This window comes from Nesoenas mayeri (assembly GCF_963082525.1).
Source record: "Nesoenas mayeri genome assembly, chromosome: 7".
NCBI lineage: Eukaryota > Metazoa > Chordata > Aves > Columbiformes > Columbidae > Nesoenas > Nesoenas mayeri.
In genome coordinates, this window is record NC_137551.1 from 36603728 (window position 1) to 36626253 (window position 22526).

The window sequence follows — 22526 nt, forward strand, 5'->3', positions numbered from 1 at the left end:
TCTTGATACTTCTGTTGCATTACTTTTTAACAAAATACAGTCTGCTGGTGTTCATCACTCAAGTCTTTGCATTTAACTGGAAATAATACTGAGTGCAGTAACTTACGTTCCAGGTATCACAACACGCAGCGAAGTGCATTCCTGCCATGGTGTGTCCAGAGGTCACAGAACAAATCCGGCGTGAAATTGCTGCATCTCTTCATCAACGCAAGGGAGACTTTGCTTGCTACTTTCTGACTGACCTTGTAACGTTTACGTTACCTGCAGGTAGCTACAAAATTCTTCTTACTGATGGGAGGGTTTGTTTTTTTGTCTCCTAGTTGAGAATTGCTTGTTTTGGATGGATACCTTGACTTTCTGATGGTGTGTGTGTGTGTGTATAGGTTTTATTTGTTAAGTTTTAATAGCTTAGGTCAGGTTTAGTAGTTGAATTTGCTTATTTTTGCACACTTCAACCCATACACTGTTCTGTGAACACCTGCTGTCTTCTTTAGACATGAGGAAGTTGAAGAAGAGTGGTGTTTGCTAAAGAAAGGCTGTGTTTTAATTTTAAGATTGGAGCCCAGACGTTTCTGAGCTGTAATATGGCTTTTCACATAGCTGTGTTAGCTTTCCGTGCTTTGCATTAAGGCACGGAGCTATTTGCATTCGCACTTGGTTATAGCAACAGCACTTGTTGACTACTTTGGAAGAACTCTGTGATCAAGAGAATGTTTGTCTATTAACCAAAAGCTGTTAGAAGACTTAATTTTGGTAGTTTTTTCCTTTAATATAAATGCTACCAGGGGTAAAAAATTGTGTGTATTAGATGGAACCTGTACTAATCAGCAGATCATTTGTCTGTTTTACAAAGCAGTGGCATTGTAAGAATAGTATTTGGAACTTTGGCTGAGTGTTACCTCATCTCCTACTCTTGAAAAAGCCTGGATAATATTTACCACTTGTCTACAACTATTTGGTTTTGGTGCTGTGTTCAGTCTTGCTCCATGCATCACGTACAAGAGGGAGAGGGTGTGGGTGTGCACGGTGTCTGGAGACACTTCATGGCTTTTTGGGGAGAGAAGGGCAGCAGAATGATTTCATAACACACATGAGAAACGTGGCTCTTGCCAGAAATGAGGAGTTTGTTGGCTATTGTCAAGAGACACATCTTAAACCACTGTGCATCTTTTTTGACGTGTGTTATAGCCATTGAATAATTAAGGAGTAAGAACGTTCAAAAGCTTCTGTGTATCAACACTGTATTTCCACAGTCACTTAAACATCTGTAGTCAACAGTTAGCAGCTGTACTCAAGATATTTCCAAGGACAGGGGTATATATATCACACAATCCTATTCAGATATTACCTGTACAATGGAGATTCCACTCAGTCTTTCAAATAAATGGATCCTCTTGAAGAGCCAAGGTACAGACATTAGAGTGCCAAACTTTTAAATGGATTGCTGGCTGCTGTAACCCAGTTGTAGTTTAAAGGGAACAATCGTACCAGAAAAAGGGGGCAACAAAACCAAAGCAACCAAACCAAAAACCCAATAAACAAAAACGCCAAACCAACCAACACAAAACAAACCAACAGAAAACAAAACAAAAAGCCCACCCCACAGCACCCTGCCTGCTCCAAACAACTCTGTACTGTCATAGCAACTTGTGCGCTTCACTGTTAGGAGCCCTGAGGCACTGGACATGTGAGCAGGACTGGCAGATCCAACCCTGGAATTAAGAACCATCTTAGTGCCCTTAAAATACCACTTAGAGACCAGTAATTATCTCCTAGACGGCCTGAGGGGATACTAGATGTTTCTGTTGAAGTATTTATTTACTCCCTTATTTAAGTTTCACAATTGTGCTGAAGCTAATGAAGTTTCTCTAGTTTCTGCTCCGCCTAGCAACCCTTTACTACTTCTGCATTGAAGTGCAGGACATGAGCAAATCTTTAAGGTATAGCAAATATTTGAGTTTTAGAAGGTGTGTATTTTGTTTAACGTGATACAGGAGTCACAACAGTTTTGCCCATTACAGAACTTTATGCCATTTTTCATTTTTTAATAACAACAGTAAATCCACAGTTACAGATCCTATCTGTGAAGCTTTGGGAACAGTTATCAGCACGGGCATTTTCCATCTCGTGGCTCAACAGTTTTCCCATTTCTTGTTTTCTAACCTGCACGCTGTGGCCTACAAACTGTTGGGGTTCTCCAAACTCTTTTGTTGAAGTCTGCATGAAATGACAAAGAAAGTGGGTGTTCTGTACAAGAACAAGTCTCTTGGCAAACTGTTCCTGGCCATTGGGGGAGTCACTCAGATGGATGTCCTGATGGACAACAGGGTGACCATGAGCCAGCACTGGGCCCTTGTGGCCAGGAAGCCAGTGGTACCTGGGGTGGGTTAGAAGGGGGTGGTCAGTAGGTCAGAGAGGTTCTCCTGCCCCTCTGCTCTGCCCTGGGGAGACCACACCTGGAATATTGTGTCCAGTTGTGGCCCCTCAGTTCCAGCAGGACAGGGAACTGCTGGGGAGAATCCAGTGCAGCCACCAAGATGCTGAAGGGAGTGGAGCATCTCCCGTGTGAGGAAAGGCTGAGGGAGCTGGGGCTCTGGAGCTGGACAAGAGGACACTGAGGGGGGACTCATTCACGGGGATCAATATGGAAAGGGTGAGTGTCAGGAGGATGGAGCCAGGTTCTTCTCGGTGACAACCAATGATAGGACAAGGGGCAATGGGTACAAACTGGAAAACAAAAGGTTCCACTTATATTTGAGAAGAAACTTCTCAGTGAGGGTAACAGAACCTCCCTGGGCACTCTGGTCCATTGTTGTGGAGTCTCCTTCTGTGCAGACATTCCAACCCGCCTGGACACCTTCCTGTGTAACCTCATCTGGGTGTTCCTGCTCCATGGGGGGATTGGACTGGATGAGCTTTTGAGGTGCCTTCCCATCCCTGACATTCGGTGATTCTGTGGGTGGAAAACCACTGCTTAGGATTGAAGCTGTCCTAAATATAGTAGAGTTGAAAATACTATTTCTTTTCTCTTTCCACCTCAAAGTGGTTCTCTACTTCACTTTCTCCTTCAGAGAAATCCGTTCTTGCCCTGCGTGTGCAGCGATGACCCTTTCTGTGTAAAAGGTACGGCAGTCAGTCTGGGCTGCACGTGTGCTCCACAAATGACAGATCTGAATATACCAGCAGCTTCTCAGAGGCGGCGTTAGGGGTGACGGGGCAAAACCTGGTGCCTCAGTGCTCCCGAGCATCAGGTAGGTAAAGTTTCTTTTACTGTAACATTAAGCAACTTTTGTTTGCTTTCTATTTTTCCAGATATTGAAGACTTACCGCCCACAGTCCAAGAAAAGTTATTTGATGAAGTACTTGATAGAGATGTTCAGAAAGGTAAATGCTCTGAGAATGGCTAGAATCTTTCCTTTCTATTAGAGAATATATGTGTGGCTTTCTTGCTTTCTTGTTTTAACTATAGATTTAATGTTTTCAAGTTAATTTCCCCCCCTAGAATTACTTTAACATCTACATTGTATTTAAGAGGCTGAGAAAAAATGGAGTCTGTAGAGATTATTTTCTTAATGTATCTTTAAAGAGTTTTAAAGCTTTGGAGTTTTAAGTCACAAGCTCTGTAAAGAAAGCTGAACAAGTATTTCCACTTCAGTAACAATCCTCAAACAAATGGTTGTGGTCTATGGTTTGTTTTGGTGTAGGGGGGGATTGTTTGTTTGTTTTCTCGACAGTATTTTGTCCAAGGAATGAATGCTTTAGCCATTGCAGTTCACCTATTTTTGTAGTATGAAGGAAAACTGAGTTTTATTCATGTAACTGGATAAATTGTTGACGTTATGCCATTACTGTGCTCCGCAGATTCTGCGCAAACGGGTTTTAAAAGAGGTTATTTTTACATTGCAGAGCTGGAAGAGGAATCTCCCATTATTAACTGGTCTCTGGAGCTGGGTACGCGCTTGGACAGCAGGTTGTACGCGCTTTGGAACCGGACGGCGGGCGACTGCCTGCTCGATTCCGTCCTGCAAGCCACGTGGGGCATCTACGACAAGGACTCCGTGCTGCGGAAAGCTCTTCACGACAGTTTACACGACTGCTCGCATTGGTGAGTTGTTTTTGTGTCCGTTTTAAAGGCGGCTTTCCACGCAGCACAGCGGCACGGCGTTAAAAAGAAACACAGCCACCACTCCCCGATTTACAGCGGGTGAATCACAGCGTGATTCATGGCGTAATCTAGATCTGGCGTGTTTTAAACACGAGCACTGGAAACTTGGACGTTCTGACCTTGGTGACAGTGTGTGATATCCAGCAAATAGCGTTTAAAACAGAGTTAAACATTTTACGCTGTGTGCTTGTCAAGAGTGCACTGACCGCAGTTAGGGCCAGATTGACTTGCAGCGTAAATCACGCACGCCATGCCTCGCTGCCATGGTGGAAGCTTTGCAGAAGATTGTTAAAAGAAGATAGCCTTTTATTCTTGTGTAAACTTTGCAGTATTTTCATTCCATCTGCTTAGTTACAGCTTTATTCGGCATTGCTGGTTTTGTTCCTGTTCTGTCTGCTAAAATAGTTGCAGTAAAGCACAGCGTTGACGTTCAACTGCTGCTGTCGTTAGGCCATAGAGTTAATTTATCATTCCGTAAAACAGCTTCTTTAGTCCAATACTGTGGTTTGCCTCTGCTAGAGGAAAAACTCTTCCGATTGGACTAAGGGAAGAGATTAGTAAAGACTAATAATTTAAGACGCAGGCGATTAGATTTCCTATGTTCTTGTAGTCAAGGGCAAGAGAAGCGCTGTTGGCGGGCGCACTGGAGAAAGAGCCTGTCCTCTTGCTCTATGTGCTGGACAGAAAGTCAACAATGAAAGTTCATTTTAGGGGTCCCTGTAAGTTGTTTTTTGTAATTACTGTCCCCAGCTGCCCCCTGTTTGGAGAAAACTTCCCAAATTCACACCCAGAGCTGGATTTAGTCGGTGCTTCTGTAACAATTCTCCCGAGAACCCGTCCCCAGATGGATCTGTCGCTGCTTTAGAGTTGTTTATAATGGAGTGTGCATCTCGACCACGCAGGAATGTCCCTGGCATTGCAAACAGTTCCCCTGAGGCCAGAATAGAAATTTATGATAGCTCAGGTTTTGTTCTTTATGGTAACAAAAACAAGCGTGGTATCCAAAAACACGCTGCAGACTATTGAGGCTTAAACTAATCTTTCAAAATGTTAGTGTGAACTACTGCTGGCTTATGTTGTGTCTAACATAACACTCGTTATTTATAGTGTATTAAATCTGGTTAAGCTTTTTAGTTCATTTTCTAGACAGAATTTGCATTTTACTCTGAATTTACTTAATCTTTATCCTTATTGGACGCATTTTTTTAAACTGATCCGTGTGTTATAGCTGTTTGAATACAGTTCTCTACCTTCAGCCTGGATAATCTTATTTGCTCGTTTGTCATCGGAAAAATTAGTAGGAGACTTTAAGTTCTGTTGTAAACTGATTATCCTGTATGTCCTATACTTGCTGTATAGATTCTGTGTTGCCCAAGATACTTTTAGTTGTGTGGGACAGGACGTGGAGCAGGGAGGAAGTGACATTGTTGTCACTGGCTCTAGTGACAGCTGCTGAAGGAATAGGCTCTGAAGTGCCATCGCTAATCTGAACAGCAATGTGCTTCAACTGCCGTCCAGCAGGACTGTTCTCCAAAACCTCCACAAAGACACTTAAACTGGTATTTTTATAGTCACAGAAAACTCCTCTAACTCATTTGGCCTCATTTTGCTACGTGTGTTTAGATGCTGAACAAAGAAGAATCTACTTACTAGAGACAGTCTAGTGTGGGGTACCCAGAAAAAGCTCAACAGTGAAGTCCCCAGAGGCTCTGGCCTGTGGAGTCTTTTCAACTCACCTTTTAAGTGACTACACTCTTTTAGTTTACTGATTTGTCCCTTTTTGTATTCCGCATTTAGCTTTTAATGGAGAACGGGCATATGCCTTAAGTTGCCTTTCAGATTTATTACTGTTAATGGATATGTTCTGTGCTCTTGTGCTAAACTGAAAAGTTTATTTTGAATGAGATCAAAATCTCGAGTCTTCTGTGTGCAAGACTTACCTCCCGCAGCACCTGCAGGTGCCCGTGTCTGAGCGACCCAGAGAAACCTCTTCAGGGAAAACACCCTCCACCATAGGCAGAGATTTGGTTTGTTCTGGTTGTGTGTGTGTGTGGTGTGTTTTGTTTTGTTTTTCCACAGAATCTGATTAAACTTCTTTCAGGAGACTTGGCAATTAATTAATTTAGCACAAGATGTTCGCTGAGACTTTTCTGGGGAGAAATGGGCAAAATATCAGCTGTAAAGATGGAAGCAGTTGCTGCATTAGGATAGGAACTGGAACGTAGCTAGATCCAGAGGATTCCCTATAGATGAGTGAGCCCACAGACCTATCAAAGTATCTCACTAATCAGTCTTCCAAGCCATGCAAAGGTTTTAGTTGTGCTTGGAAAAACCAGCCTGGTTGGTGACAGCTGTCACAGGTACCAAGATTTTAGGATGATTGCATCATTACAGAAAGCATAGCAAAGGTTTCTTCCACACACACTGTCTGTTTTCTCAGATTTTAATTGAGCTCATTTCAATGACTTTTTAATAAACTGAACTTCAGAATGGTTTCTTTGTATTGGCAGTGGAGGCCGTGGTTTAAGCCTGGCTTAGTGTTCCTCACTAAACCAGCGTTCCCCATGGGAAGTTGTGGCTTTTCCATTGTGATTGGACTGAGTTAAAAAGTCAGCATCTGCTTTTCAATATGTAGGTAATTTTCTTTGTAATTGGTTAAGATAAAACATTAGTGCTACACTAGTGTACAAAAATGTTAATTTCAATTTCAACAGAAAACCAGAAAACCTGTGGCTTTAAAACTTTTAGTTTACATGGGGATAAATCCCCCTTTCTAGATTCGATTCTTATCCATGCTGCTTTGTAACTGTTCACAGAATGTGAAATTACTGTCATTTTTTCTTCAAGAACTGATGTAAAACAGATTCTGCCTCTTAACCGTGGCCTGTTTGAAGTTGATACGTGCGTACTTTGGAGTTAATTGGCTCGTGATGTGGTCAACAACAGAGAATACCTGTACTGTTCGTGTGAGAACAACGAGCAACTCCGCTTATGTGAGATGAAACGTCTTAGTTCTGTTCCTTGTACATCCATGCTTAAATAATCCTAAATAAAGCTTCTAAAAACCTATTACAAGAAGTTTCAAACTAGCCGGGAGCCTGTTAGGAAGTTTTATCGATTAGAGCATGTTTGCTGTAGACATTGTGATCCTGAGGATTATCAAATCGAGTTTCTTGAAGATTAAAACCAAAACACAGTCTAGTTTTTCTGAGCTACGTTCTTTCTTCCCCCATCTTTCCAGGCTGAGGATGAAGGGTTATGAGAGTCAAGTGCTGCTAGCGGGTGTATAGAGGTTGAGTGAATATTTTTGTCTTTACCACTGTTTCTCTGACCTTTTAGGTTCTATACACGCTGGAAAGAGTGGGAATCGTGGTATTCCCAAAGCTTTGGTTTACATTTCTCACTGCGAGAGGAACAGTGGCAGGAGGACTGGGCATTCATACTCTCTCTTGCAAGCCAGGTAAGAGAACTTCCGTAAGGTGGCTTGAAGTGTTCCTCAGGAATAACAATTTTCATGGATAAAGGACATAATCCTCTTAAGCCAACAATCTGAAAGTATTCCTGGGCAGGCTCTTCCTGCCAAGGTGGAAAAGTTCATTTAAAATGCTAATTTTTGAGCTTGCTGTTGAGCAGGATGGTGCAAACAGCTCTGGCTCTTTTGGTGTAGAATAACAAGACAATTGACTATTTAATGTCCTGCAGCACTTACCTCCTAGAACATACATCTCTGAGCTTAAACTGGCAAGCTGATGTTTTATAACCCCCTTCTGAAATGAGATTTACATTCCTATAAGTTTAGCTCCTCTTTTAAAGCATAAACATGAATTTGCTGCTGTTTTCTTGTGACTTGTTGTAGATGTGCTCTTCTCCTATCATCCAAAGGTATTTAACTCAGCCTTGCCTTAGATAAGTGAATTATTTTTAGACCAAACATTATGTACAGCTTCATTTCTAGGTGGGCAGTGATTGAATCTGGGCAATAGGACAAAGAATTATTACTGACAGATTAAGTTCTTGTGCAAGCTGAGATGTTTCTGCTTATTTCCAACTGATCTGTAATACTCTTCCAGTCTTCTGTTTTTCCTGTCACAACGAGATCACTCTTAAAAGCATTTTTCCGTCTCAGATTGAGACTATATTTCAAATTTCCAAGTAGAGATGGATAGGTTCTGTTTCACGTGTTGTCTTTCTTTGTGTTTGGTCCAGCCTGGAGCGAGTTTGGAGCAGACACACATTTTTGTACTTGCACATATTCTTAGAAGACCAATTATAGTTTATGGAGTAAAATATTATAAGAGTTTCCGAGGAGAAACATTAGGATATACCCGCTTTCAAGGTAAGCCTTTAGCTTTGCAAATTGAGTTGTCAAAAAGCTTTAATTGATAAACATGAAGTAGTAAAGATAAAGTAGTTGAAGGGTGAGCGACATGAAACCACCAGCTGGAAGAGGATGGAATCATGTTGTGTGTAAATTTTCGGCAGCTATTAAAAAGAACATACCAATCCCCTTAAAACTTGCAGGTTTTCATTGTATAGTGAGCATGCTGCCTGTAGCCACAGGGAGAATATATTTCGCCCTCCACTCAATGTGCCTTTAGTCTGTAATTCCTGTGGAATATTTGGTTGTGAGGACTTGCCAGAAGTTGTGTGGTTTGTACTGCTGGGAGACATGAGTCTCGGGATCCCAGAGTTTCAGGACAAAGGGACGTGTCCCATCACTCCACAGCAGCATTTGTGAAGCAGCCCCTTAGAGCAGCGCAGAGGAGTCACCCATAAAGCGAGAGGCAAAGGGGTATAAAGAAGGCCTGAGGAATTAAAGCAGCGCGGAGAAAAAAAGCTGAGCTTTTGTTTTTGCTTATTAAAGTAAAAGAGGTGGTAATGTGGATATTTGGTGTGGAGGCTGAAAGGGAAGGAGTTCTGTTCGTAAATGCTCTACCAAGAGTCGTTGTGTGAGGTGTAAGATTAGGTAACTTAGTTACGATTGCAAAATATTGGTCAACTGATAATGTCAATCGTGCTTTCTGCAAAAGTGAATTCCATGACGTAGTTAAAAGGGAGTTTTAAAAATGTATCTGTGCTTCAGTAATTCACACTTTCCGGCAAGTGTGATGTAAATACCAACCTGTTGATCCAGCAGTACTGTAATTCTGCGTAGCTGGATCAGGTTCTTTCTCCTATTCTAGCAGCATAGCCATCCTTGAGACAAATACAAAGATGTCCAGCTGACTCAGTCCAGTTTTGCTTAGAAATTTGTTTGTGGATTTCTAAAGAATCTTTTATTTGAGATGATAAAAGGATGGACTGTGAAAGAACAGTTAGTCGTCTGATAAATATCTGACACTTCAGATTCGGGTTGCTTTTAACTCCGAGGATGAGAAGTTTGTCAAACGTTATTTTATCCAGTGGGCATGGAGCAGACAAGTGTTACATGGCCTAAACACGCTGAACTTGTTGCCTTGCTCCGTGAACCAGACGGTACCCGGGTGTCTGGACAACCTTTCGCTAGACGTACGTTTCCAGGAATTCACTCAGACAAATATTTACGCCTCGCGGTTCGCTCTTCGCATCCATCCGTACATAGAAACACCAACAGGTGAACCTGGGAGTGCTGTGTCAGGTTACCTGCGTGTGCTTCTGCCCTTGTCCAGACACAGCTCTGTGGTCAGTTAAATGCCGGTGGCAGAGCCGAAACCAAACAGCCGTGGGGCCGGGAGCACTGTGGGCTGCCAAATGGTACGAGGTTTGCTGTTCTGGGCCAGGATGTTGGTGACGCTTTGAGGAGTCCTCGGGCTTCTCCGATGTGCTTTAAGGTCACATTCACCAATAAAAAAAAGGAAAGATTGATTGTGGGTTGTAACAGAGATGGGAAAGAGTCTGTAGCACCTTGGAAGGTGCTGTAAACCCCCAGTTTGCCTCCAGAATTTCCTGTGTAGCGTTGCCATCCATCTCTGGGAGTTGGAGCCGTGTTTTGCTGCAGCAGCCGCGCCAGCCCGGGTTGCTATGCTACATGTGCGTTGCAGTTTACGGGCGGCTATTTTTAAACCGTCACAAGGTGAGGCAAGTTCTGCCCAAGTCTTGCAGCACTACTCGCCATGAGTTATTTGTCTTCCTAGAAGAAGAGTTGTGGTGTTATTTTGAGGCTTGGCACACGCCTCAAGCAAATGACCGTCTTCATTGCTAAAAATGGGGGGGATTAAAAAACCAGCGCGGTTTCTTTCAGAATCTGACATCAGTAATTTGTTTTATCTGAGCAAAATAGTAGCAGCTTTTGGGTTGTTGTTTTTTTTTTGAGACCATATATGTATAATTGATGTGGGTTAATTTAATCTATGAGTACAATGTTTATGAGAAGTCTTGTCTCCGGGATGGGCTACATACTTAGGTGCTGAATGATACTTTGTGCGGTAAGTTCTTCTAAGTTTTGTAGGCAGATGGGATATTTTCCTGGTCAAAACAGACATCTGACTGTAGATTTATTTCTGTAATGCAGAATTTTTCTTTGCTATAGTTTATTTTTAATAAGAGTTACCAAACATGGAAGACTGCATTTCTAACCTTGGTTTTTTGCCCATCGCTCTACTATAGACCGTAAATTTTAGGGGAATGGTAATGTGGTGTTTGTTGTAATGGCTTTTATGTCTAAACTTGTACAGCTGCAGAGTTACTTGACTAATCTCAAGTTAATAATAATTAGCTGTACTGAAAAGTGTGGCCTATACTAGCGCAGGCCAAACCAAGTGCGTTTTCAATGCTTGTTAATGTGCTGCTGCTATTGCGTTTAGCCGAAATAAAAGGTTTGTATCAAAATTCATTATTGAACGCTGTCATTCTGACTCTTACCCTTGTCTTCCACTGCCCTAGGTGTGTATTTGCCTTTGTTATGGGAACAGAGTTTTTGTTGGAAGAGTCCGATCGCTCTGGGCTACACGAGGGGCCATTTCTCCGCTCTGGTTGCCATGGAGAACGATGGTTACGGCAACCGCGGCGCTGGTGCTAACCTGAACACTGATGACGATGTTACTGTTACTTTTCTACCGCTGGTGGACAGCGAGAGGAAATTATTGCACATTCACTTCCTCTCTGCTCAGGAGGTAAGAAATACCTGTGGATCTGGTGGCCTTTTCCACTGTAACCCCCACCTCGTTTTGCAGTTCAGATAATTACAAGGAATATGCTGCTCTGTTTAATATTGCTCCTTCCCATCATTTCAGGTGATTCTGAAAGAGACTTTCCCACAAATTTGATGCTTATTTATAGCTCTGTAAATTGAAAGTGACTTTACTGTGCATATTAATACATGTGTACCTTGAAAAGGACCCAGAAATAAGGATTCTGATGCTGACACAAGACTGAAATACGCTGCTTTTTTTTCAGCATGCAATATAACTATTGGGCAGTAGTTACAGCATGCTCTGCCACTTTTATAATGAATCTCAACTCATTTCTCCTTTAATAACTATGATAAAGATGGGGAACCACTTCAGTGAAGTGTGTATGTGGGGAAGGGGAAGGCTGGAAAACCTGAAGGAGTTGCAAAAAGTGGGTACCTATAGGTAAAGGAGAAAAAGTATGGGCTTTATCCTATAGGTAAAGGAGAAAAAGTATGGGCTTTATGTCTAGAGAGGGATATTTTCTTAGAGAGCCAGGACATTTGTAATGTCTTACAGGAGGAAATGTTGAATGTCAAGAACGACACACTCCTGAAAACTGCTTTGTAAAGCCAGAAGGCTCTTTTAGGACTTACCTGCTTATGTTGTGACTCCAGAAGTAGTTGCTCACAGTAATTGAAGTATAGCAAGGCTATACTGGAAATACATGTCTAGAAGAATAGGTGGATGGTATTTTGAGAGCCTTTCACATTTTGGTTGAAAACAGCACGTATGTCCCTTTGGCTTTTGGAGACTCCTGGCCCTCCCAACCCAGCTGCTCCAGAGCATCACAGGGGGGATGGTTTAAAGTCGCTGGTGATGTTTCAAACCTCGTTCTCCCTCCTTTTGTCTCCACAAAGATCGGTAACGAGGAGCAGCAGGAGAAGCTGCTGCGGGAGTGGCTGGACTGCTGCGTGACCGAGGGGGGCGTCCTGGTGGCCATGCAGAAGAGCTCGCGCCGCCGCAACCACCCCCTGGTCACCCAGATGGTGGAGAAGTGGCTGGATCGCTACCGACAGATCCGGCCCTGCACGTCCCTTTCCGACGGCGAGGAAGACGAGGATGACGACGACGAGTGACGGCGAATACACGGAGAGTGAAGCAGCGCAGAGTGTCCGAGCCGGAGTTCGCCTTGTGCTCCAGCAGTTCGTTGTGGAGCGACCCAATTCTAGGAGGGAACGTGCTGTAAAGGATTTATTCTAACTGGTGTGGAGAGAGTTCTAGAAGCTGCGTGAAGAGAGCGAAACGGGCTGGACTACAGTTTGTATAAAAACAAAAACAAAAAACAGCTAATTTTATTATCAAGACAGAAAAAACACCACAACAAACCACCAACAAACGTTTTTTTTCTTTCTGATTGTAAATCTGTCTATAAATGTACCGCATGTGGTTGTGTAAGAGGTTGTGTAATAGGAAAAGTATACCAGCATCCTAATTATCGCAAAGAAATGTTTCCAATAAGGGCACTTAAAGCACATGTTGGATATCGCTGCCCTCCGAGGTTCTTTTATGGTAGAACTTGGTATTCTCCATCACCTTTTAGCTACTCTGACACGTTTCTGTGAAAGGCCCTTGTATGTGAAATCTCACTAGTGCCCAGGTCAGATCGTGAGGGTTTTTTTGTTTGCACAAAATATCCACAGCAAGTCATAAGCAAAAATACATTCGTTATTTTACTAATATTTTAGTTACAGCGGTGCCCGTATAATAAAAGCTCAACTCTGTGGAACAAACTGGAAGAGAAGCTAAATTTTCATTGAGTGAGATGATTTGTTTCCTGCACAAGTTGGGGATTTTTTTTTTGCGTATTTTTTTCTTCTTATAGTTAATAGATTGTTTTCAGTATACGTAAGAATATTTATTCAGAGAAGTGACCTGAAATATAGGGATTTTATTCCTGCGAGCAAACACTAAAGGAAATGGTGTGAAATCTGAGAGCTCAGCCGTGATTGAGAATTTCATGTCTTGCTGTGATACAAACTACGTATTGTTTTACCATTTATTCTCATCAACTTCAACACTGCTGCAAATGAAAAGCCACCTTTTGGAAGGGTTCCTCCTCACTCATGGAATCTAGTGAGAACACACTTGGCAGGTGGAATTAAAGAGACGAATCTATGCTAAAGTTGTTTTGGAAAGGCACTGTGTTATATATTTCTCAGTATGTAAACCTGGGAATTTCTTGCATGTTGATTGATGTGGCCATACTTAAACTTATGTAAGTTCCTACGATTGTAAGTTCAGAGTATATTCTCCGGTAGAAATTTTATTATATTTGATAACTTTAGCCATGTAACCTGTAATGGATAAAGTTTATCTAAAAATCTCACTGAAACACTAAAGGTTAACGCCAGTTTTTACATATACAGTGCAATTCAGGTTGTCTTGAAAAGCACTTTTGATGGTGTGGTGGTTGAATAAGGAATTTTGAAGTAGATGAAATGGTTTTAATTAGAATTTGGAAAGAAGCCCCATAGCACATATTTTTATGTAGTTCAGAGCTATGGAAACCCTGAGGAACTTGCTGCTTTTTCTTCCAAATGCTGCTTAGATGGTGTTGAAACGTGCGCAACTCCTACAGGAACGTGGTGACGACACCAAAAGGATCGAAAGAATGACGTACTGTATTAACTTAGCAACTTTCCCATCACAGATTCCATTGGGGTTTATTATGAAACATCTCTACCTTTGGTTATTTTGGCCATTAGATCTGACCGGTGCATGTGCAGGCGTTCAGGTAAAAGAACGCATGAGTATCCGCAACGTGTGCACGAGTTACCTGATGGAAACAGGCAAACCGCAGGTCCTGAAGAGGTTCTTCAAGCATAGGGGCCTATTTCACATTTGCTTTCTAAATTTTGGTTGTGTTTTTTCCCCTTTCTCCAGCTGAGACTCACAGCTTTTCTGTTGGGAACCGAGAACACAAGTTCCGTGATCTGAGCTGGTCTGTGCTGTGTGTTCTCCCTTGTGGTGTAACCCAGAAGTCCTGCCAGGTCAGGACTAAGTATGCCAGCGTACATACAATGGCCAGACCGCTGTAAGCTCAGATCCCGGCTTACCTAGGCCTCACTTCACCATTCAAATGGGCGAAAGGATGAGCTTTCCTTTAGCAGGCGCCTCCGAGGGGCGCGCGAGACGCCACGCGGAGTTTCACGTCCCGCTCCACCCTTTGCTTTCCGCAGCCCCGTTCCGTTCCAGGGAGTTTAATCTTCCTCCTAACCTGGGGAGATGAAACCAATGTGAAATCTGCCTTGAGCCGCGCATGCCTTCCCGCCTCCCTCGCTGTCCTGGGCAGCTGCCGTGCGGCCCCAGCGTCCCTGTGGCAAGTTCAAGTTCAAGTCCAGCGCTGCAGCCAGTCCGGGCTGTTTCTCAGCCGCATGCGCCGCGCTCGCCGCAATTTCTCTCCTCCTGGCCTGAGAGGAACAGTCCTGGTACTTCCGAGCTTTCCTTGATCGTTATTGTTCTGTTCCGATGTGCTGTACAATGGTATGTTCAGGTTTAACACGCTTCACGGGTCATTTCGGGACTGGTGAAGTATCTTTTATTTTTCAAAAATCAAAGTGATCCGAACCTCATGTACCTGTAGATTAAAGAGATGCAACCCCCGTGCTTTGTGCGAGCGCAGTACTCGGTCTATGTCAATGGGTTCTCCTTGAATTACACACTTGAAAGTTTACAAATACTGAGATAATTTGCAGGTGTGCTACCGTGCAGCTTGTTGGCAAGTTCTGTTCTTTTAGCCAACTATATCTATACATACAATTGGGTTCCTCAGTTATTTTCCTCTTATTATTGCTTGCAGTAGCACACGCTTTTCTAGCGCAGAACTTGGCTTTTCATCGCTACCTCCTTTCCGTGTTTGCTTTTTCTTTTTTTCCAGTTTTATTTATAAATTCTGTAGTGAAAATCCCTGTATTTCTTTTGTTTCTAATATATTAAAATTTAGTAATTCTGAGTTCTCCTAAAGTTCTGCTGCATGGCTTGTGGCTAGATTGTGTTTGCTCCATTAACCAATTTGTGTGCGTTTAGACACCCTTCCTTAACTGCTGCTTTGCCATTTTTCCCCTTTTGTTCAGTAACTTCCCTTAACCCCCTTTTTTTAAGGTTTTATTCAGTGTCTGTTGCCTTCAAGCTACTTGTTTTAAGCTACTGACACTGTCACCAGAGGCTCCTGAGCGTGACCCCGCGCTGCGGCTCCGTCAGCAAAGCCACCGCGCAAACCGCCGCCACCAACAGTTCATCTCGTTTCTTTGCCCAAATAATCTGCTTCGGCGCGTTGGAATTGCGACGTTGCTCATCCCTTTCTGTGTTGTCTTTGCGTGTTGCTGGTGTTGGCACCGCAGGCGCTGGAAGCCCAAGAGCCGGGGGGAAAATGCCAAACCCACGCCCTGTGGCTTGTAACCGCGGGGTCTGCTCGTTCTGCTCCCGGTGAGCTCGTGGCGCTTTGGCAGCACTCGCTGGCTGCTTTTGTGTCCGTCCGTGGTTTGGGTGAGGAGGGAGGTTGGGTGCTGGATGGAAACCGCAGCGTTTGCCCTTTCCTGCGGGGTTTGAGCGGAGCCTCTCGCTGTCCCGCTGCAGTCGGCTGCTGGCAAACGATGCTCCAGGATCCTGCGGCACCCACCGGGGGTGCAGCTCCTTATTCAAACCCAAATGCGAGTACCACAGCTACTTTATTTTTAAAACAACTCTAAACCGCCGTTTGGTATTTCCCAAATACCTTTGCTGCAACTGACCTGTTTAATGCTGGTTTCTCATGATGCTCACGGATCATCAGATGTGCCGTGTCCCGTGGTCACGCTATAAAACCTGCCCTCTCTTAAACGTGTTTGAAGCTGGTCACTAGTTTTCAGTTTAATATATATCAAACAAAATACAGAGTTTTATAACCCAGACATCCTTTTGGTTGCAGTTTCTAGTCTGTGCCCCATGAAAGGGCAGAACGGGCCTTTTCTCCAGCCAGGCTTGAAGCCGCTCGCGCCTCCCGGGCACGTTTTCCACTTTGTTCCCAGCTGGTCTCGAGTAGGAACAACAAATATTGGAGGTGGAGCTGCCTTCGTAGCTTAATGGAAACCCTGGTGATCTTTTAAACATCCCATTTGATGTTAAATACTCACAAATGATAAGTTTACAGCTCACGGGTAGCACCACCTGGATAGGAACTGAAAGTGAGCGTTTCCCAGCAGTTCTAAAGCTGAGCTGCACACGGCGTTTCTCAAAGCCTGGATTTGGAGTTACATTTCTGTCCCTTAATTGTGTTTTCAAGGTCTGCGACTTAAAGCGAGTGCTCTTACCTTTCAGAAATTATAGAAATTTTATCACTTTTTATTGAAAACTGCACTGAACGCTAAATGTCCACCTTTACAAGAAACAAATACAATTAACAGTAACACACTAAAACAAAACATACTTCTGATAGCCATTGGTATTTTTTCTGTTTGGGACAGCTTACGATTTTTGTCACAGAAACAGGAATGTACCCATACAAAGGCTCAAAATAGGCCATCTCTTTTAAAACCAAAAAAAAAGGCGATGATTCACAAAAGACTATGAATATAACATGTAACTAGTTGATACAAATCTAATAGGATTTGTTAAAATCAGTCACATCTAATAACACATTTTGAAGTGTTCTTGTATAAAATAGCACGTGAAGAAAAGAAGACTTTTATCAATGTCTAAAAAAGTGGGGTTTGTTCAGACAGTCTGACAAGTTACCATAAAAAGTGTTTCCTGAGACATAAGGAAATGCAACATTATTCTTGAACCCTTTCCAGCTCAAGACTTCTTTTTTTTTCCACTTGATAAAATAGCTGCAGATTTAAAACTGAGAAAATATATTTGAGTACAAATAGTGTGTGAAACTTAATACTTTCTTCCTTTTTTTTTTCTTTTTTTCCTTTTTTTCTCTTTTTTTTTAAAGATTTTTCTCTTCTTGCATCATTGCAGGGCGCAAGGGAATGCACAGCTACTTTATTCAGTGTATTGGGCAGTTTGGTTTCTCCTCCCAAAAGGCAACTCCTGTCACACGTCACTGGCCCTGGGACACTGCAAAAAGGATCATTATTATTATTATAATCATTCTTCTAAGCCAGTACTGACGCCTCCCGTTAGAACAGGAAACCAGATACAAGAGTAAGGAAAGGGCTGAAGCCACATAATGGTTTCCTCTTACATTTCTGTTAACTCTGTAAGGATAGTTTAATGCAATGGTTTGGAACAGGTGCGGAAGCCCTGCTCTGCCCGAAGAACGGAGGGAGAAAAGAGCCATTTTTATTCATGTGATTGATGCACAGATGAAGGAAACTTAACACACAAGAACAGAAGCTGATCAGTAACGTATCGCATCCTAGTTTGCCGCGCTTCAGCAAGCAGGTGACTCCTGAGGGCTCCTCCCCGCTCTCGACCGCGATCGCTTTGTCCTCAACGCTGGAACATCAATGATGCGTCTGTCCAAAATCAACGTTACAAATTTCGTATCAAATTATTTTTTAGTTCATGTATAACTTCTTCTCCAATGTCTCTTGGTCCCAAGTTTATTTAGTGATTTTTTTTTTATTATTTTTTTTTTAATTTTCAATTTTATTTTTTTAAATTATTTGCTATTGCTCGTTGGGATGTTCCCTGTTGTCCCCGTGTTTTGTGGGCTGGTTGGGAGACGGAGCTTGGGAGGGATGTGCCACGGTGGGGAGGTTGTGTGTGACGGGGATGCCTCCGGGAATGATGCCCTCCATGGCGGCCGGGATGCCCCCCGGGGCCACGCTCACCATCCCCGGCGGGTACCTGGGGACAGAGAGAGGAACAGGCGCATCAACCACCGCCACCACAGAGACTCCGCTGCTCTTCTGCAGCCAAGGGCCAGCTCGCGGTTAAACCAATGCCGCTCTGGGGGAACACTGCTTTCTCTCCTTTAATGTGCGTGACCCTCCGCTGCTGGCAGCTGCTTTATCCTCCCAGTCCTGCAGCAGCACTGACAGCCCTGGCAATGGATGCTGATGCAGTTGGATGCTGATGCATTTGGATGCTGCTGCATTTGGATGCTGATGCCTTTAGATGCTGACGCATTTAACTCCTTACATTCCCAACTATTTGCAAAGAGCACTGGTGTAGGCATAATGCCCCAGCTCAAAGTACTGATGTACACACCAAAACTGTCTGTGTATGTGAGGTTTTTGGGGATTTTTTTCAATTTGTTTTGTGATGGAGTATCTGAGTGCCGGCTCTGCCTCAGGAGCCAACACCGTTTGTACTTTGAAAGGAGGGGAAACAAGTTTTATTTATATCCAGTGCTTTTTCACACATGTAAAAAAACCCTGAACGCTCCGCTGCTAGAGGAGAGATGCGAATAATGCTGAGAAAGTCAGTATTTCCTATTAATTATCAAGGTGTTTTACATGAAGTTGGATTGTTCTAAACCTTTATTGCACTGTTTGCCTGAATGCAACACTTTTGATACTAAAAGCACACACTAGAGATGTGATACTGTGTCCTATAGTAATAATTTCCTCGTGCTTAATGTTGTGAGGAGGCAAATAATTTTTGCCAATCAGCTGAGGGAAGAGAAAACAACGGGTATAAATAAACTCCAGCCCCCTACCCTGGCTCTCCTGTTCTGTTCATGGCCCCAATCCGGGCTGAGTGTAAACACCCTGTGTCTGAGCCGGAAGATCTGAATCAACTGAAACCTTTATGCCTGAAACTGAAGTTTCTTGTCAGCAACACTCAAGCCCTCAGCTTTTTGTTAAGAGCTGTTTGCAGAGAAATCACTCGCTTGGAGAGTGCTTTTCCAAAAAGACTCTGCCTGATGCCTGGAAGTTGCAGCAGACTCCTAGGATCCCATTACTAGATGGGCACAAATTGATTTCCTTTACTATAAACCAAATGCCCTTGACAAAAGGAACCACGTCGGACTAGAAGCTGTGCCTGTGTCACTCCTTTGCCTTCATGACACTGATTTCTATCTCCTCTTCTGTTTCTTTCCCTGTTCCTTTTCATGGTCAGGCCTTTTTTTTCTGCAGCTCTGCCTATGGAGCTCTAGACTGGTCTTTACTGGGTAATTCTGTATCAGCTGCCAACATTGCTGCACCGCCATGGTGAGGTGTGGAGGTTGGACACAGCCCTTGGGTAAGTGTCCTCCACTACGATATGGGGACTGTGGCTTGTTCTGTACCTTCTAACAGGTTGGTGAACTATAAGAAAGACTTTCTCTTGAAAAACGGGGTAAGGAATCATCTTGAATGCTCTCTGAAAAGCCAAAAGTGAGCTTGCTGCCTTCATCATCCCAGCATGCAAACACCTTTGGCCACCTACACCTGGGTGTAAGTTTTCCCTCTACGGAAGGTGAGCTGCATCTTCCTCAGGCAGCCAGAGAGCGCAGCTGAAAAACGGGGTTCAAGCTTATCCGTCTTTCTAAGAGCTGGGGGAGCTACACGCATCCCAAGAAATAACACGGAGTTTGAGGAAGGAGAAGAAATGAGAATTTCTCATGCTGTCCGCAGGGAAGACGTGATGTAGGGGCAACAAGGCGCAAACCCTCCGGACATGGGATGCGTGGGGCCAGCGGGACTGGGCCAGAAGCACCTCCCCGCTGCTGCCATCGCCACGGGAAAGGTGGAAAACAGGGAGAGAATGGGAGGATTGAGCTGCCCGTGAGGGCGGTGAGCTGAGCCTGGCTTACAGGGGCCAGGGCTCCCGCGCAGCGTGTGACAAGGGCCTGCAGAGGCGGGGGTTAAGCCGAGGCTCATCCTGGGGGACGGGCATCGCCCACGTGCAGCGGAGCCGCCGGGGCAGGACCGGGGGGTGTGCTCCCCAATTTGGAGGTTTCAGTCCATGTTCTGCCAGTCAATCTCTGCCTGGGACCCGCGGGAAGGGCTGTGGCACGTGTGTTGCTTGGGGCCTTGTCCTCCTGATGCGCCCTGTGTGTTCGATTTTTCTGTATCTCAGAGTATTTTTAGCAATGGTGATACGCTGAAGGCTGCCCAGCTCCGCTGAGTCCTCACACCTCACGTCTCCTACCGGCATGCTGTGAGCTGTCCTAAGTGGAGCAGTAAGTAACGCTAATCTCGGGGATTTAGGTGGAAATTAGGCCACTTGACTCTGGACCTGTATTTGGAGTTTTTGCCCGGGTCATTAACCCGCACGCAGGGCCAGGCTCGCAGCGCATGGACAGAACTGCAGAGCAAATCTGCAATAGCTTCTGCAGTTTAGAAGTTGTGTCCAGCCTGCGGATGGGTCTGGGGGTCCTGGCGCTTATGCAGATGTCACACAGGCGACTGCTGGCCCACCAGGACAAAGCTTTACAAATGGGAGGCTTTGTAAACCCCGTGGTTAAATGGAGCAGTGTGAGCAATCCCAGCGATGTGACGGCTGGTCCCCAGGGAGGGGGACTTTGCTGCCACCGGCTGAGCTGATGCCGCAGCTGTTGCTTGTGCTTTTGTGCTCAGGTCACAGCTGGAATCCCAAACCCAACCTCTACAGGGGAACCCGGTGCCACCGCAGTGGTGACAGTGACGGTCCCATTCTCTGGCTTACCTGTACGTGGCACCATTGAGCTCTGGATGAATTGCTTGCTGATCTATTACTGACCATGGAGCTGTTGTGACAAAGAATTCCTTATTCACACAATTCCTTAGGCTTTCTGGGATGCGCCCTGGAGTTGGAAATAAAGGTAAGTACATGTCAGCCAAGTCCCAGCTCTATCACGTTCTAATATAAGCTACAATTTTTCCATTTCACCGTATTTGTCAGTATAGGGGCAGGGAGGAGAGGCACAGAAACCCCATATCCCTTGTGTCAGGAGGATGTTTCGGCTCCCAAAGTCCAGGGTTGGAGAGCAGTTTCCTACCCTGAGTCTCAACTTTCTGCTTTCAGAAAAGCAGTTGCCGTGAGCCTGCTGATCTCAGAGGCCACCCGGACATGGAGCTGTGTTCACAAGAGGGGCAATTTTTAGGACAAGAGAACCACTCCTTTGCTGGAGTATCGTGTCCACCGTCTTGAGCAAGGCCCTGGATGTCTCCAGGGATGGTTCATCCACCACCTCTCTGGCCAACCTGGGCCAGGCTCTCACCACCCTCAGGGCCAACAATTCCTTCCTCATGTCCAGCCTGTCCTTTTCTTCCCAGTCACAGACACTGGTCTTTGCCATTGATGAGCCAGTGCCTTGTTGATTTAAAAAAACAAAATAAAACAACCAACCTAAACCCGCAAAAACCCCTCACCCAAACCCCAACGTGCCCAAATGACAGACAAGTAAAATCTGGTTTCTCAGCTCTTCTGCTCAGAAGAAAATCAGGGTTAGAGCCTTTCCCAGTGTCCTGCTGAGACACAGCCAAGGTCAGGCCCTGTCTCTGCCCCTCCTGGCTCCCGTTCCAGGGGCACATGTGAGTCAATCCCGGCTTCGCTGTGGTGCCGGGTACCTGTGATCGCACGCCGGATTTCAGTAGCAGCAGCTTCTCTCATCTCTAGTGACGCCTGCTCGCTGTACCAAGCGGTGTGCGGAGTACAGATTAAATTAGGAGCATCTTTCAATGGGCCTTGAGCAAAACTGGCAGCAGGGAAAAAAAAAGATTAATCAATGTTTAAAAAGAGAATAAAATATGTTACGAATGGCAAAAGGCTCCTGCCAGCTCCAAAGGGCCACGGATCAGCGGGGAGGCAGCATGGCTGCAGTGCAGGGCACACACCGAAAATGCACCAAACAGAGCCAACAGGGCTGAAAAATCAACCTGCGGGGTGGTTGTTCATAATGTTCCCACAGGAGTAATGGCCTGGGGGTGTCTCGCAGCAGCCCAGGGATATGGGGACGGGCTGCAAGTCCCCCAGCACGGGGTGGGCACGGGGGTTTGCCCTCTGCAGGAGTATGATGTCTGTTTTTTTAAGAATTGTTGCTGAAAACACAAGCAAACTACTAGTACTACCCCATTCCGTGGTGAGAAAGCTGCACTCCCACTTAAGCCATCCCCTTCCCAGTCAGCAGCAGCCTGTGGGCAAAAATGCTCAACACTCACACAGTACATTTGTTCTCATGGACTAGCAAGTGCTTCTTTTTTTAACCAAACACAGGTTGATTTCTTGTTTTAAGCTCCCAGTGTCCCTTTGAACACCTGTAACCCTGGAGCCAGCCCAAACGTGATGGACACTGCGGGGTGCCAGGTCTTTTCTGAAGCCAGGACCACCCCCCAGCACCGGTGTTGTGTGAGAAGCTGCCGTGCACCCCG

At 44.6% G+C, this 22526-nt stretch overlaps 2 protein-coding genes across 3 annotated transcripts in view; one reads left to right on the top strand and one right to left on the bottom strand.

Annotated features, from left to right (window-relative positions):
* ZRANB1 (zinc finger RANBP2-type containing 1) overlaps positions 1-14824 on the top strand; it is a 41179-nt gene extending 26355 nt beyond the window's left edge. For both annotated transcript variants that reach the window (XM_080347527.1, XM_080347528.1), the window contains exons 5-11: positions 114-267; positions 3313-3384; positions 3907-4105; positions 7505-7625; positions 8372-8501; positions 11027-11256; positions 12174-14824. In XM_080347527.1, the coding sequence (XP_080203653.1) occupies positions 114-267; positions 3313-3384; positions 3907-4105; positions 7505-7625; positions 8372-8501; positions 11027-11256; positions 12174-12392 (1125 nt within the window). In that variant the 3' untranslated portion in view covers positions 12393-14824. The remainder of the gene's footprint in view (positions 1-113; positions 268-3312; positions 3385-3906; positions 4106-7504; positions 7626-8371; positions 8502-11026; positions 11257-12173) is intronic.
* Positions 14825-16805: 1981 nt separating this feature from the next.
* Positions 16806-22526, bottom strand: part of CTBP2 (C-terminal binding protein 2) — a 43661-nt gene continuing 37940 nt past the window's right edge. The window contains exons 7-9 of the mRNA XM_080348013.1: positions 21726-21853; positions 20842-20959; positions 16806-18093 (exon numbers count right to left, since the gene is read on the bottom strand). Of these exons, the coding sequence (XP_080204139.1) occupies positions 17913-18093; positions 20842-20959; positions 21726-21853 (427 nt within the window). The 3' untranslated portion in view covers positions 16806-17912. The remainder of the gene's footprint in view (positions 18094-20841; positions 20960-21725; positions 21854-22526) is intronic.